Here is a 17,303-nt window from a genome sequence, read left to right on the forward strand (position 1 = left end):
GATCTCAAAAAAAAAAAAAAAAAAAAAAAAAAAAAAAAGAACTTTTGGTTAGCCTCCTTCCATTGAAGATATAATCTAATACAATTTTTTTGCTAAGCAACATAATAGCCATAGCATCTTGATGAAATAAGGAGGAAGTTGTATATTTCTACCTTAACGTCTAAGCAGAGGGAAAGACTCACTTAGACCTTTGCTAGTGACAGGCAAAGCACTGGGTGCCTTTCTTTAAAGGATCAGGCACAGAATCATTCACACACTCCAAGCATCTTTCTCTCTTAACAATGCCTCCCCAGTCATGCTAAGGAAGGTCACCTGAGCTTCCATCAAGTCTATATCTTAGGGGCCCCAATTATATCATAAGGTAGAAGGCAGAAGCAGGTGGAAAAACACCTTTGCCTACTCCTATTCTCCTCATTCTTCCTACATATCTTGGCTTCATAACACGCACACAATTTTGTTGCATTTAGCTGTTTCCTTCCTTTTGCTCCCTATGAGCCTGCCTATTCTCCCTGAGAGCAAGAACCACAGTCATATTCCTGGTACCTGCACAATACCTGACACCACATGGTGATTCCTCAATAAATGTTCGTAGAGTCAGTGAATGATCCAGAGTTTCATAAAGTAAGAGATGTGGTACAAATAGGGAGAAACTTAATATGCTATTAATTGATATAGCATAGAGCTAATAAATCACCACAAGGATGCAATTCCACAAAAATGGAAGATCCCATATTTCCATTTCCTAGAAAAGAAATGGCTTCTCTTCTAGCTATTTATTTGCCATCGAAGCCATCCTGAGGGTATATAAGTAAAAGTCCAGCATAAGGCACTCTTGTAGAGGATGTTTAGAGTGCTAAACAGAAAAAAAAGACCCAGATTAGGTTTACATTCTGACTCAATGCAGCTGAGCAGCTTTTGACAAATGCTTAAATTTGCAGACCTCAGTTTTCTCACCTGCGAAATGGGACTAATTTCTCTCTGCTTACCTTCAGAATACTATTGTAAGCGTCAAATGAGATTAAGTCTGTAAAACTACTTTGACAGATAAAAATGATTACTATTGACATTCATTTTCTATTTCACCTCAATTTTCAGTCACTCAAAAAAAAAAAAAGAACTAAGTCCGAAGAACTATGATAGAATTCATGTTTCCACTTAAGTCTTACATATAAATTACTATGAGCTCTTCCCAAAAAAAGTATGAAAACTACAATATATATCTTTTCCATGTGCCCCGGTTTCTCTGAGTTAACAACTTTGAAAATAATTATCAAGTCCTTAAAAAATATTTTTCTTACATAGCAACACTTTTCCCCTACAAAGCGAAAATTCATATGGAGCTTGAATAAGAATGCCCAAGTTCAATCATGACTAGTTTTGGCATATTCTAAATCATATTATTTCCTAAATAAATGGAACAATTCCCTAACTGGGCGCTGCTGATCAAGGAAAGGTAAACAATTCTGTTCCCTAATTTTTAAATATATGAAATACAGGAGCTCATTTTCAGGTTTCATACTAGAGATGGTGTCTCTTTTGATTCTTTAATTCATGATTTCCTGCCATAGCCCTTGTTGGCTGTTTTGGTATCTTTCACCATTATTCTGCTTCAGAAACAAATAAGCAAAATATCGATGGAGCCATTAGAGAATTTATTACTATAAATTACTATAACAATACTGTTCAACACAATTGATTACATTTGCAACTGGTGTAAAATGCCCAGGAACTAAAATCCAATTACCACATTTCAGGCAAATTTTAACCTTAAGAAGAAGAACAAACAACAACGATAATGATCACAGCTTATCAAGATACATAGTGATTATGGCAGTGACCATAGCAATGAGTGTAATTTTTTAATAAAAATAAAAGACCTCTAAAAAATATCCCCAAAAGTTTAAGTTGTGAAATTTAAAAAACAAAAATTTGGCAAAAGCCACTTGCTTACCTGACTGATGTCACTCATCCAGGCAGCTTTCTCCTGGCGTGAGGGCGCTAACAAGACAACAGTGAAGGCGGCAGCGTCGGGAGGCTCCACCACTATTTTAAAATCCAGGTGCCCAAACACTTGCCCAGAACCTTTAGCTTGAACACATGTAAGTCAAACAATTAGATGAGAATACAAGAAAAAAAAAAAAAAGAGTGATAACTGCCTTCACATCATTCTATTTATACAATCCATTTGCACTCAAATCGGGACTCTCATTTCAGCAATATCGTACTTCTCAGGCATGAAGAGGGCTTTATTAAGCTCATAAGCAGATGAAGAAGCTGAGGTCAGTAGGTTACTTGAGACTACAATCCTAGTTTCCTTCTGATTTCATAGTTGTTTTTTTTTTTTTTTTAATTCCCATGATTTATAGAATTCCAACACTCTAATTCAACTCTTCTTTTTTCTCTATCTGCCACTTAATAGTCACTATCACAAAACAAATTCAGTAAAATGTGAATTCCCAAAGATGGTTTAACAAGGCCCATGGGCTAAATGGTTCATACATAAATGACTTTAGGGAGTTTGTCCTCAGCCTCTCTCCCACCTCTAATTCTAATAGAATCCTAAGTGATCAAACGTGACTTACAGTCATCATCGCTTGCATCTGGCTCCTCAATCAATGTGCAGTCTATTAGAGACAGAACCCCACCTGTCTGGAAACAAACCAATTTTTCATTAAGACACTGAAGGTCTTGTGTAGACTGGGAAGCTCTGATTTGTAAACACTATATTCAAGTTGCCATAGAAGAAAGCATAGCAATTCTGCATCATAAATAATTTTTCATAGAGTCCAAAATTAAGCTTAGATGTGCAAAAGGAAGTGAACTCATTTAACTTCAGTAAAATTCTTCCTTTTCAACCCACTCCCACTCAGTTGTTTATACAATTTAGCAAGTCAGCTGATGGGGGACTTAGATGGCACCACAGTGGCTTTAGAGAGTAATGCAGCTTAGCAAAGGGCTGAACTCACCAACCAGGATGCGGCTGAAGCAGTAGAAAGCTGTCATCATGGTGTTGAATAATATTTGTAAGCAATAATAAAAAAGGGTATAGATAGGCAAACTTTTTCTGTAACGGGTCAGATAGTAAATATTTTAGGCTCTGCAAGTCATATGATCTCTGTCACAACTACTCAGATCTGCCACTTTAGCATAAAAGCAGTCACAGACACAAAGACATGAGCGTGGCTGAGTTCCAATAAAACTTTATTAACAGGCCAGGCACAGTGGCTCACACTTGGAATTCTAGCACTTTGGGAGGCCAAGGCAGGAGGATCACTTGACGCCAGGAGTCATAGCAACATAGCAAGACATTGTCTCTATGAAAATTTTTTCAAAGATTAGATGGGCATGGCAGTACATGTCTGTGGTCCCAGCAGCTTAGGAAGCTGAGGCAGGAGGACTGCTTGAGCCTAGGAGTTCAAGGCTGCAGTGAGCTATGATCATGCCGCTGCACTCCAGCCTGGGCAACAGAGTGAGACCCTATCTCAACAAAACAAAACAAAACAAAAAATTTTATTAACAAAAACAGGCTCTAAGCCATGGGCCATAGTTTGCTGACTCCTAGTACAGAGCAAGATAAAATAGCATTTAGCAAATATTGCATTGGTATATTGTAGCGATTTGACAAGATTTTTGTAGCTCAGTAGTTGTCAACTAGTATACAACTTTGTATATGATTATACAGATACAGTATAGTATATCATTTTGTCCAGGTTATGATTTAAATTGTATTTCTTCATGGTGATGCATACTTAAAATACATTTCTATTACTCTGAATTCAAATGAAAATGAATTAAATGGCAGAGTTGGTAAATGCACATTACCTCACTCGTTATGCAATCATGACAATCTGTTTTATGATAATACCAAGCACGGGAAAGTCACAAGTGAGTTAACTTCAATACCTTGTAAGTGCTTGGAAGATCAGTGGAACAGTTATGGAAAATCAGTACCTTGAGCAGATGCAGCTTCCCTCCTGAACTTCTTGTGCATATTAAAAAGTGTTTTGTAAATAAGAAGCATTGTCTCTCTCCTTCCTTTTTCAAAGACAACGAACCCAGGCGAACTTTACTAAGCTTCCCCCTCTCAACGGAAGGTACTTGAATAAGAGAACCTGGTGATTACAAAAATGAAGAATACACAGCAATTAAAATTCTGTCAAGTGAGGACCATGTCCATGGCAATAAACACTAAGACCTGTTTCCCAAAATACCAGGGATTGATTTTATGTGACACATCATCAGAACAAGTAACTCTCCTCCAGTCTGAGCAGAAGAAACAATGCATTGTATTTTAAGGGCTGAACTGTTCCTAATATTTTTGTGAAACACTGTAGACTTGATTCTTCATCCATAAACTGGAAAATAAGTTTGAAAGAAGGCAAAATTGAATTCAAAGAATGAGGCACTTCTGCTATCTGTCCTTAGTGATCTGACCCAATCAATTTATGTGTTTAATAATAACATACATATTACATAATTATATAGAGTAATATAATAACATAACAAAAAGCAAATGCAATGCATTCTTCCTGAAGCACAGAAGGTAGATAAATGGCATATTAATATAGTTTACCTTGAATTTTAAAAATAGAATGTACATGTATATTATAAAAATATATAAATTATATAATTCAGGGAAATTCAGCTAAGAACTATTTTTAAAGGACACCTATTTCAAGTTACATTTAAATTATGTGTGATAAAAATTATTTGTAGAATCTAAACAGAAAATAAACCACATAAAATCTATACCCAGTATACTACTATGAGCAAAACTACCTTCCATTTAATGTAAGAAGCTATACAGACTTTATAATACCAACATTGCCTTTGATTACTTCTAGATTTCACCCTCATAGCGACCTCCCCATACCCCAAAACAAAATTCCAATCTAAGTTAAATATCAAACCAAAAAGTACTAACAAAGATTCTTGCAAACCTCTTGATTCTGACTTCTGAAGTGCCCTGAGATAATCATATTTCTTACATTTATTTAACCTACCACCTACCCCAAATGCAGCCTTACACAGGCTCATATTACCCTCAGAAGAAGCATTAAGTGCATATCCAACCCTTGAACATTAACAGCAGTCATCACTAAGAGATGAGATTCTAGACAACCTTATTTTCCTCTTCATACATTTTTCTAGTTTCCTGATTTTTTTTAATGAGCACAAATTATTTCAATAAGGAGAAAAACACCACTAAAGTTCTTCATATAAATAATACATATACATAAGTTGGTAGAACTATGATTGAGTCACAAAATGTTCATATTAACATATGAATGTTGCAAATTGCATCTACTTTTTAACAGAGATTGAAAGGTGTACAGGGTGGCAAGAGACCCAAGTTTCCACGCCTGGATCTCACACTGTCTATTTTGGTGACTGCTGCAGTGGGATGCTTGACAGACACACAGTAGGCAGCTATTCTGGGCCTAAAGAATAGCAAGGAAGCAGTCCTGGGTGAGGTGTGGGACTGGGGAACAATGGGCCAGGAGACGGCTTGACTCCTACAAAGGGATGGGTAAGAGGAGAGTGAATGAAGGAGGTGAGGTGGGTGGGAATAAACTGGCTGGTAGCCCAGGCAGCAAGGAATGACATAAAGTACTGGAGGCAGGGGAAAGTAGGAGGCCGAAGTTAGGGAAGTCTATGAGCAAGTCATAGCAGCAGAAGGCTCTGCTCATGGGGCTCAGGACGCAATCAAAGCCAGAGGCCTTGCAGAGGACGTGATTCAATACCTCCCATTTCACAGATGGGGAAACTGAGGTCTGAGGTTAAGCAGATTGCCTAAGGTCATGCCTAAGTGAGAAGTGAGTGATGTAGCCAGAGGATTTGGCCACATAAAATATAAGACTCAGAAAGAAGACAGATGGGAAGAGAGTAAGTTCTAGCTCTGCCATGGGGGCCATGAGTCATCAGGTCCATGAGTTAGGGCTGAGTGAAAGACTGAGGCTTGGACAAATAAGCTTGGTGGACAAATAGGTTTGGGAGTCATTTTCAGAAAGGCTATAAGCAAGCTGTGAAAACTCAATAATAATGTGTTCGTTAGTAAATGCTTCTAGCAATTTAGTGATTTTCTATGTCAGAAATTATAGAGTACATAAAAATAAATACAATTTAGAAAGAAATTAGAGAATATACTGTTAGCTCATATATTAGCAATTACTGTGGATTTCAGCTGTGAGACAAAAAAAAATAAATGGTTCCTTGGCAACCATACACTAATATGCTTAATCTATAATTGTTTACCTCATATCCAAGTAGGAGGGAGACATAGGAGACTGTGTACATTAGGTACATACAGAAATGTATACACCTGAATTAAAAGTAAGAAATTGCAACACTATGGTTTGTGAAATAATCGTATTTGGAAAAAGCATTTTCAGTGGATTTTTTCACATTTTCTCTTGCATTTGACATGATGTTTCAACATAGCTATGAGATATGAAGAAAGGATTCCTTGCTAGCTAATATAAATTAGAGAAATACTTAGTATTCATTTAATGATTCATCAGATCATTGCTATAGCATGATTCTTTGAATCCTGGTCATCAGTCTGTCTAATAATTGGGGTCAACTTCCAACAAAATTTTTGTTATTTCAATCACTTCATTCCCACAGAATGGTATTCAAGACTATGCCCCTTATTCTGAATTCTACTGAGTAATGAAAAAGAATGAAGAGCCATTTCCAGCTTATTGGGTTAGGCATTTGGGAAGATATAACTGTCTCTAGACCCCAGGTTACAATTTCAGAGAACACTGGTACATTGAAAGCACATGCCTTAGAGTCTAGGAATGATTAAAATAACAGAAATGTCCATGTCTTATTCTCAAGGCACTTAGTCCTGTATTCAGTCACCTATATTTCATTTTCCTGATTTACATTTCCACAAAACACTGTTCACAATGCATAATAGATTTTATACAAAACGTCAACTTAGAGTGCCTTTATCTTCTACTAAACATTCATATATATTTCATGTTATTGAAAATAGGAAGTCATTCCAAAATTTGGATCTTGGCTTTTAAAGTTTATCATAATCTTGCAGGTCCTAGTCTAGGTGCTTTTGTGAGCATTAGCTCATTTTTACAACAATCCTAAAAGATAGCTACTACTATTAACTCCAATTTAAGGAGAAGAAACTGAGGCAGAGAGAAGTTAAGTAAATTGCCCAATATCACACAGCAAGGAAGTAGGGGAGACAGGATTTGATCTCCAGTGATGCAGCTCGACTGTTTTCCTATCATTGCCTCAGACACTCACATATTTATTCAACAAACTGTTAATAGATTTTAGAAAACAATGATAATATCAGCCCATTACTATAATATAGTCTTCTGTATCCTATCCATCAGACTAATAATTGGAAACCATTTACAATAAAACTTTCATTATTTCAATCACTAAATCCCCATCAGAAAACATTCAAGAGCTGCTGATGCCCTTATTCTAAGGTGACCTTTCAGATGATCTGGATGACGTATTTTTTCTAGTTCCTATGAATAAAAATTCACATAAGGTGGAAACCTCATGCACACATGCGCGCGCACACACACAGAAATAGACCACATATCAACCCTAAAAGTAATTAACACAAATATTAGCACACCTTTAGAGATAAATTGTAGACCATTTCATAGAAAATAAGAATCCCTCAAAATTTTTTTTAAATAATAATTTTTAAAAACACCTCAATGGGTCTTAAAGTCGTTAAGGGTGTTATGTAAAAGTGATAATAGGAGTAACCAAAGCAAACAATGCAAACTTTCCAAATTGTCTGTGATTGTATTACTTCCTAATTTCAGATTAAGGTCTGAATTTTAGAAACCAGCTTTACTGTATAACTCTTAAACAACTAACCAAAGCACGCATGCAGAAAAATACTGCTAAAAGGCAAATCATTATATTGACATCAACACAATAATACCAGAAATATTCATAGCTGACAGAAGTGCCTTAAACATGCAGTACATAACAAGGAATTAATAACATATGGGCATGAACAAAGGGAGAAATTGTCCATGATTGTTTTCTCTCCAATTGCAATGAAAAAAAAATGACATCCAATATTTGACCTTCCAGCATTTTTCATTATTGAAGGTTTTTTCAAGCTCGGACCTAAAAAAGTTTACATTTTTTTAGCAATATAGTAAATGTTTATGGGTAATAATACTTCCCAATCAAAAATCCTTTAAGAAATTGTACGCTATAGAAACTTTTGTCTCCATTCTCACATACTATCAAGCACAAGTCAATTAGTAGACATTTTCAGCGAACTCCCATACAAGAAAAATACAACATAAAACACTTTACAGTCATAATTGCAATTCAATAAATAATTTAATTCAATGCCCATTTTCCAGGTACCTGTAACAGAAAACATCATACTAGACAAGGCAAGGCAGAGAGAATTCCTAAGCGCTGCCCTTCAGAGTTGACAGCAACCAGGACAGAGAGGCACACAAGCAAGTACCTCTACACAAGAGGATGAAATACAAGCACCAGGGGTAAAGTGCCTTGGAAACAAGCGGAAGGGAAATCCATTCTAACTGGAGGAGAGGGGAGGAGGAAGAAGAGGAAATTATAAAAGGCTCCTTCGAGGTATCTGATCTGAGCCTGGTGGGACAAGCAGACCTTCAACAGGCACAAAAGAGATGGATAAGGACATTCCCAGCCCCCAGGCTGGGGACAGCACAAGTAAAGGCACAGAGGCTGGCAGGCAGGAAGCCAATGTGGGGACACAGTCTGTGCAGAGGAATAGAGGAGGCATTACAAGGGCCTGATGTTGCTAGCATTGTATTCCACCCTTATTTAAAGAAAAAAGAATATCTAAAGCCAAAAATGAGAAAAGGAATAATTTCCTAAAATATACTCCCAAACTTTAACATATATGTGGTTTCTCCTTGTAAATAAATAATGCAAAATAGAATGGCATGCATTAAACTTTTAAAGTAGTCTGTGCAAAAATTAATGTGCACAAAACATTGTCTTGTTCTTGAGGAGTAAAAGGAGATTTTAAGCAGTACATTATGGTAGGCAATGGCAACACAAATATCTTCAGATGATATTGGCACATTATAAACAGAAACTACATTAACGATTGAGTTCCAAATTTATGGTCCACTTCTCACCAAATTCAAAATTATAAATGTGTGCAATATATTGTCTCAAATCAACTGCCTGAGGCATTCTCCCCTCCCCCAGAGGACCTAAGCACTAAAAAAATAACTTGGGATGTGGTTTACGTCTTGCATTTTGAAATAACAGCCGAGGAGAAATATGCACTGTCAGGCTGTTGCTTCTCCACAGTTTCCGGCACAAATATCTTCAACTCTTCAAAAGCTTAATTTATCGAGTGATGCCCCCAAAGCACACTCCGCAAACACGACAGCTCCTGTATTACCAAAGCGTAGCAAGGGTCCATCAGAGACATTTCGTCTGGCAACGGGAGTTACCAGTTGAATCAAATTATATCGTGTGGAGCGGATCCGGAAGTGCTGATGAAAAATGGGAACAAGAGACAGCTGTTTTCACTTCGGACATGGTCCCCAGTCTTATGTGAAAGGGCTTTGAGTAACGCAAGTTTCTCCTGAGCCTTGGCCTGGGTATCGTCAGCACTTGGCACTGCCACGGCCGTGGGCCAGGCCGACCGGTCCTCCTTGGAGCTGCAGAGAATGTCCGGGCCGCTGAGGAGGAGCGTCCAGTCAGAATGTAACTGCCTGCCCCACTCGTGCTTTACTATGATTGTGTTGCTGTTTTTCATGGTCCCTGGAAAGAAACAGCACAAAGGTGGGCCTCAACCACCGCCTCGGCGAAGGCCGTGGGGGGTCCTGCGGGCACCGCACCCGTCACGCCTGCTCAGAACGCCTTCCGGGGTGCGCTGAGATCATGTGACAGCCGCACAGCGCATCCGGTCGCGGGTCCATTTCACAAGGACTTACCTTGACGGATGAACGTTTGGCTGGTGTCCAGCAAGATGTCACAGCCCTCCACGATCATTCTTTCGATGGCAAGGTTTTTCCTTATGTTTTCAGTGTCGCTGACTTCATCGTGCATTACTCTGTGACACAACACAGACAGGATCACAGTAAGAGATTTTCTGTTGCCCTAGCATGTAGGCAAAGAAGAGCTCCATCTGAGAAGCTCGGTTTCAAGCTTGTATTGACTGAACCCGGGCTTTGGGGGAAATAGACTGGATCTGTCCAGGCTTCAACAGGCCATAACCCAAAGCAACACCAATGTGCCTCATGATTCTAAACAGTAAATGGGTCAGCAATTACGAGCATCCTGGGCATGTCTGCTTCTAAGTGCAACAGGAAAGCAACATGTCATTTTGTGGCCAGATCCCATCATTGAAATTAGGGGGTCATTTCTTGGAGGCAGTCTAAATAAGAGACCTTTAGACCATTTATCCCATATAAGCTAAAGTAACACAAGCATAAATAAGTGCTTGTAACAATGAAAAGTCACTGAGAAATGCAAACTGTACCTTCTCTAAATTCTTGGCAAATATGAATACAAAATGCAACTGAGAGTCTTTTGTTGTTGAGACAGGGTCTCGCTATGTTGCCCAGGCTGGTCTCAAACTCCTGGGCTCAAGTAATCATCACCCCTTGCACCCTTGTCTAAGCCTCCCGAGTAGCTGGGACTACAGGTGCATGCCACCACACCTGGCTATCATTTTTTTTTTTTTTTTAATGCTGAAAGAAACATGAACATTTCCAAACTTAAACCAAAATACACCTAATCTGAATTACATAAATTCATATGCTATAAGAACATTTTCCAAGATATGTATTTTTCTTGGTTCAAATGAATGTGAATGATGATTCAGTATCGCCTCACAAGCTAGTATTTAACTTTGAGGTGAATCTGAGAAGCTGGATTTGTTCTGCTTCTTCTTCCTTGGAACATATACAGGAGGTTTCTGCAAGAGACTAACTTGCTGCTTTCCTCTCCCAAGCCTTTATTATAAGTTCTTGGCGTACCTGGACAGTTCCTCTAGCTTTGATTTGGCAAACTCCAGGCTTTTCCTTTCCACATGCTCATGGGGTGTGTGAGCGAGGAGCTCATGGAGTGTGATGATATATCTGGGGATCTAGATGCAAACAGAGGCCAGTGTGAGCAAGACGTCAGGGTGGGTGCAGGGCACATGCTCCACAGGGCCATCATTGCTTCAGGCAGCTTGTCTCTACTCTCCCACTTTTGACTGTTTTACACATTTTTTAAAAAAAGAAATACAAATAAAATGTACTACACTTCACACTTCATGCACACCAAAAAAAGACTTCACCAAGAATACATGGAAAGGTGGAAATTATTGAAATGTTATGGTACAAAGAGATGGTTGTTTCATTTTTTTTTTACATAATCATACACTTTTGATCATAGTTTTTGAAAACTGGTTCAGAGGGAAACAGACACAGCTATCATCAAGTCACTTGAGTCTGTATTTTAGATATATGAGTCCATTTGCAATGTTTTTAAATCAACAATCCCACTGCACTATTCTCTCTAAGAATTAAAACTTGAGAGAAGACATGTTCACCTTTATTACTTTCTGTTTCTACTTCATCTCAATTCATCTCCTTGCAGTAAAAATTATTGTTTAATTAGGTTATTTATTTGTACTTTTGTTTATTAACAGACTATCTGAATTCTGTCAAAGACAGAAACTCCACCAACCAGAGGAAGATCTTAATAAACCATGGTAGAGATTGAACTTAATTTGTAGTGACACAACATATTTATTGTGGGCTTAATTTGAACAATAACATGCATGAACATCTACCACAACACTGCCCACTGGGGGGTTAGACCGGGTGCTCCAGGCTTTGCCAATGTGTCTAGTCCTCCAACATCATAAGGATTATGTTTCCATCTTATAGACAGAGAACTAAAATGGGAAGAAGTTTTAGGATTTTATAGATAGAGAACTAAAGTGGGAAGAAGTTTGGTAACTTGCCCAAACTTGCCCCATTGGTGGCCTCACAGTAAAGGGCAGTGTCAACTATAAGCCCAGCTCTGACCAGTGCACTGCCTTCTCTCAGAGCTCACCCTGGGAGCTCTCGTCTGCGGGGACTGAGGTCTCACTCAGCACTTGGAAGGACCTTTCAGAATGAAGAAACTAAAACGGCTTTCCAGGGCCCTGTGTGCGGTTTCTTCCATTCTGTCCTGAAGGGTCGGTGGCCTTACCTAGGGATCTGCTTTGGCTCTTGTGCAAGTGGTGGCCTTCACTGGGCTGCTTACCAATATTTATTGAGTGTCTCCATTTACACACTATGCATAGACACAGCCACCATTAGCACAGACATTGAACTTCAGCTCTGGAATCGTGCCCTAAGGAATGTCATCAAATTAAGATTTCAGGAAGCACAAATAGGCCCCCTTCATCGTGGGAGGCTGGGACACAGGAGAACCCTCCCTTCATGGGATATATGGAGGAGATTTTCTGCTCCTGCCATGAATTTCTCACTAATACAGCCCTTAGGGTTGTCCCACTTGATGAAGACTTCTGGGATAAGAGTGCTTTCAAATATCCTTTTCGTTGGCGTAATTGCATGACTGATAAAAGTTTGCCTCTAATTAGTAGTTCCCCAAGAAAATCAAGGCAATCAATAGCTAATGTCCTCAATTTTTCATAGTGAAGGGGACAGATGTAGGAAAGCTTGAGTACTTATAATGCACTGAAAATCCACAAAACTGAGTTTGGTCAATACTCTCATGATCCTTCCTCATTACTTAAATTTCTTTTAAAGTGCTCCCTGGCTAAGATTCAGGTAGATGGATTTGAATTCAGTCTCTGGCCCTTTCCACTTTATGGTGAAAGAAGAAACAAGCACTGAAACTTCCAAAAAGCAGGAAAACTAAGTTCTGCAGAGAAGTGGTCAGCTCTCCAAAGGGCTCATTTGTATCTTCAAGGGCTGATTATAAATCTCTTCCCCCAAAACCAAGAATCATAGGAACTGTCTAAATGAATCATAATTCTGCTTTCAATTATGGAACAAATACTTGTCACTTTATAGACATTAATTAGCTTGCTTTCCAATTACAGTAAATAAGTGGATAGAATAGCAAGTAGCTACTTTCTGGAGAACATCTAACACTGCTGTTCTTGTCAGGAGCAGATTTCACGATCGGCTTACCAATGGACTTTCAACACATACATATCCAAATAAATACATGAGCAGCTGAAGCCAATTTAAGTGGTACCAGCCAAGCCACTGTCTTTAATAAATAAAAATTATGTTAATGACAACATTATTTTCCATAACAAATTTCTTGGTAATACTTGGACTTACTGTTGTGATTGTTCAACTGGGGATAATTTTACTGCATCATCCAAATTCTACAATTTCTCCATGTTTCCATAGTTCAACATAGTTCGATAACAGCAGCAACTGACTAACTCAAAAAAGGGCCCAGAAGGAGGAAGACAATCACCTTCTCTCCTCTTCTACACATACAAGCTAAAGGCTTCCAATTGCCTCTCCTCCTCTCTCTGCCCCTACACTAACTTCTGCCTCCATATCTAGGCTCAAGAAAGTTTGGACAGAGGTCTCTTGGCAGTATAAACTAGGGTCACCTCTTCCATTGTTGGCTTCCAACAAAAAAAAAAGTGAGAACCCTAGCCTCATCCTGAGGTGTCCAGCCTTACAAGGGAGCAAGGCAGACACAGAGAAGTACCACTGCTAATACAGAGAGAAGCAGATACAACCGGACCCTCCAAGGGATTCAAACACCTCCACGACTATTTCACTTTATTAGTGAAAGAACCACAAGGGAACAAGAAGGAGACAGTGAGCTTAGTAAGCAAAAACCTCTCAGCTTCAGCTTCTAGAAAAGGCAATTTCCCCCAAGTGTTTTCTAGGGTTATTTCTAGAGAGAAGGCAGAAGAGCGAGACATCAAGTAAAGAAGACAGAAGGGAAACACCAAGGAGCATGAGGGCCTTGGGCAGAGAACTCTAATGATGTCTCCTATTCAAAATACTTATGGGGAAGCAAACAAAGACAATCCCATGTTCTTTCAGTTTGCTCATTTTTTGCAGTTGGACAATTCTGGCTAAATTCTTTGAGGCTTCTTCCAGAGCTCTGGTTAGACTTGTCTGGCAAAAGCCAGAAAGCCTCAATATCTGACCCAACATTCTAAGGTTTGAAGTTACCACATCCTTGGGGAGGGGGCTCCTAGACTACCACCAAGCTCCTTGTAACACCACATAGTTACCCAACCCAAAACATCAGAACCGGTGTAGTCACCCTAGGATCACCACATCAGAGAGCTAGAGTCTGGAGATAACTAGAGCTCAGCTGCCTCAATTTACAGATTATAAAATAGCTATTTAGTTTAGTTCAATTATTTCCCCCAATGCTATGAGTGAGACATCAGGTCTCCTAAAGATTCCCAGTCCAGTGTTCTTTTTATGACATTATAAAAATTCCCTGGGGTCAATCAAAATGCTCAGTCATTGCTACCAGGCTTAGTCTTCAGGAGAGGAAGGGCAGGGCGGTGGGCAAGTATCCCAGCATTTTAAAGAAATCCAAAGACCTTTCCAAGGCCCTACATTTGCTGTATTTGGACACCTCATCTACAGCGAAAGTGCAGTTCTTCAATTTCAAAATATTGAAAAAATCACACCAAGAGGGAATTAAATAGCATGAAGAAAGACATCAGGGAGCTGTCAGGTAGGGAGCTGGTTCCTCTCTGAATGCCCCATGTGTCTTCACGACTCTACCTTTGTATATTCAACTGACTTGGGGTTACTGAACAGATACAACTTGGGGTACTGAATCATAACCTAGAGATATTTGTCAAAAATTCACATAGAATCTCAGAAGAATGTTATACTATATAAGATGTTTCATTGTAAATAAAATCTTAAATTCCAATTATGTAGACAGTTTTTTTAAAAGTCTGAAATCTTTCTTGTGAAATATTTCCTCAGAGGGGCAAAGAGTTCAAACAATTCAGTTCCAAAGGAAAACAAAAACAAAAACCCTATAAAGTTTCACTATACTTAAGTGGTTTTAAATGCATCCTTTTGGTTAAAAATCTGACTAAACTTCTATGGCAACTTCCAGGATTTCGAGTGGGACTGACAAACGTCAAGGCAAACAATCGTGCACCACAGCCACATTTCTTTGTGAGGCTGTGAAAGGATTAGCCAGGGTCAGAGATGCCTGCTCAGGAGGACAAAGCGCTCCACACTAACCATAACACACATGATTAGTAGAATCGGTTTACCACATGACAATTTGGAGGCCTGGCCAGAAGCCACCTAAATTCCACAATGGGAACACTCAATGCTCTTCCAAAAGAACAGAATTGACACTTTTCAAAAGAACAGGAGATTCAATGCACATTTTGGCCTCCCTGGTTCTCACTTCCGGGCTCTTAACAGTAAAGCCCTAGATCCAGGAAAGAATGCAACTGTTCTTGACCCCTTGGGTTGCTCTAGTCCCAAAAGGGGAGACCCTGCGGCCACCTGACTAGTTGCCAAGAGTCCTCAGGTCCCACCCGTGCCTTCTGTTTCCTAAGTCTCCACAGCCGCTGTGACCAGGGAGGTCCTCCTTTTGTTCTCCAGAGCTCCAGCCAAGGGAGACTCAACAGCAACCACGACAGGAAGGGAGGATGGGCCGGAAAACAGAAACCTTCCCAGCAGCCACTCCATCCCCAAGAATCTTTTATGCAACTAGCATAAACTGGAACATTTGCACAGAATCCTATTTCTGTAAACCAAATAATATTTTTAAACATGCTGGAGGAGGAGACTCCATGAAAGAGGTCTGTGTGGAATCTTTCTGTAAAGAGAAAATTGTGCAGCGTTTCAAAAAATCATTCTTGAATTCTTTGCTTCAAAAATGCCTGGTTTTCTTATATCCATTAGACACAGAGAATGTGTGGCACAACATTTGTTTATCTCAGGGTCAAGCTAAAGACAACAACAGACGATGCATCTGTGCCATAATTCCTCCCAGGGCACACTTACACATCTCACGCTGGTCACTCTAGGTATCAGTGAAATTGAGCTGGAACCTCTGACTTACAAAATGCATCCCAAGTGACTTACCTGAAACATGGGATAGGTCAAGAATGTCTCCAGCATCCTCCCCTCACAGGCTGGATTGGCTTCATACTGTTTTAAGAGTTTGTCAAAATCTCTGTTTTGCTTACAATTGGCGAGAACTTGCAGGCTGTATTGGTGATTACGTACAAATTCTTGATAAATGTTCAGCATGGGGAGCAAAATATCAAACAGATCAGCTGGAAAGAAACAGTAAACATGGCTGTTTCCCTTGTTGCTTGGTAAATTACCTACACTGGGCAGGAATGGCAAAGAGTAGGTCCCAGCACCAGGTGTCACACATGCATGGAGCCGCAACCCTGATGCCCGAATGATGATCTGGTAGAATGCACTCGTAGGCAGCACTTGACTCCAGCCCCAAATTAACTATGACAGGCCAGGGGAAAGAGTCAAAAGGTAACTACTGAAGCAGGGCCCAAAGTACCCAAAAGGCAAAGAGACAGAATCCCAGGGTATAGAAGCTCACAGGTCAACAGGGTGATGCAAACAGTTTAGGCTGAATAATATTGGAGCTATTTTACTCTAATTGTGGCCACTCTAAAAGAAAATCTTACATCTTTAAAGAAGGCACTTACCTAAAATTAAAGTGGGCCAGTTTGCTATCCTTGCCTTTAGTCCTTGATGAAATATTTCATGAAGAAACATGATTGTTTCACTATTAAAAAAAAAATGGAAAGATAACATAATTTAGTTGCTATAATGTGTTTATTTTGTTTAAAATCCACTGAGTCCTTAAAGCCTTAATATATACATAATATATATGTTCCATAGGGCCTCCAAACTATATCCAATAATAACATGGATTATATTATCCTCTATCAAGTAATTGTGACAGCCTCAGCAAACCCTGATATAACATTCAAATACTAGAGGACAGAAAGCACCAAATCATTGTCACATAACCTTCTTCATCAATTTTTAAGTGAGCTTTCCTCTATTAGAACATAGCACTTCAATCGATAATCAGAAAATTAAAGTTATGACCCTTTTTTCTTTTCATATGTGATTCTAGATAACTCAGGAGAAAGTTTCTCTGTCAGTAAAATGAGTTTTGACAGAAGGAGAGAGGATGAAAAAATCTAGAGCAAAAATTTTGACAAAACTCCACTATAACCACTCCCAAGATACCCAAGACAGAAATACAAAAGAATCTTCTGAAAAGAGTGAGGCCTACATAGAGATACTAAAATAAGAATGATGTATGAATTGGGG

General features: G+C 39.1%; 1 protein-coding gene and 1 long non-coding RNA gene across 7 annotated transcripts in view; one reads left to right on the forward strand and one right to left on the reverse strand.

The window, feature by feature from the left end:
* The window catches only part of LOC105475058 (uncharacterized), an 86,250-nt gene extending 77,742 nt beyond the window's left edge, over nucleotides 1–8,508 (forward strand). The window contains exon 4 of the long non-coding RNA XR_983113.3: nucleotides 8,373–8,508. This is a non-coding gene — a long non-coding RNA (uncharacterized lncRNA). The remainder of the gene's footprint in view (nucleotides 1–8,372) is intronic.
* The window catches only part of LOC105475059 (Ras protein specific guanine nucleotide releasing factor 2), a 266,180-nt gene that overhangs the window by 135,121 nt on the left and 113,756 nt on the right, over nucleotides 1–17,303 (reverse strand). For all 6 annotated transcript variants that reach the window (XM_011730009.3, XM_011730010.3, XM_011730011.3 and 3 more), the window contains exons 6-12: nucleotides 16,667–16,746; nucleotides 16,077–16,270; nucleotides 10,998–11,107; nucleotides 9,951–10,069; nucleotides 3,952–4,112; nucleotides 2,583–2,649; nucleotides 1,952–2,088 (exon numbers count right to left, since the gene is read on the reverse strand). In XM_011730009.3, coding sequence (XP_011728311.2) covers nucleotides 1,952–2,088; nucleotides 2,583–2,649; nucleotides 3,952–4,112; nucleotides 9,951–10,069; nucleotides 10,998–11,107; nucleotides 16,077–16,270; nucleotides 16,667–16,746 — 868 coding nt within the window. The remainder of the gene's footprint in view (nucleotides 1–1,951; nucleotides 2,089–2,582; nucleotides 2,650–3,951; nucleotides 4,113–9,950; nucleotides 10,070–10,997; nucleotides 11,108–16,076; nucleotides 16,271–16,666; nucleotides 16,747–17,303) is intronic.

This window comes from Macaca nemestrina, chromosome 6 (genome assembly GCF_043159975.1).
Source record: "Macaca nemestrina isolate mMacNem1 chromosome 6, mMacNem.hap1, whole genome shotgun sequence".
NCBI classification, from domain to species: domain Eukaryota; kingdom Metazoa; phylum Chordata; class Mammalia; order Primates; family Cercopithecidae; genus Macaca; species Macaca nemestrina.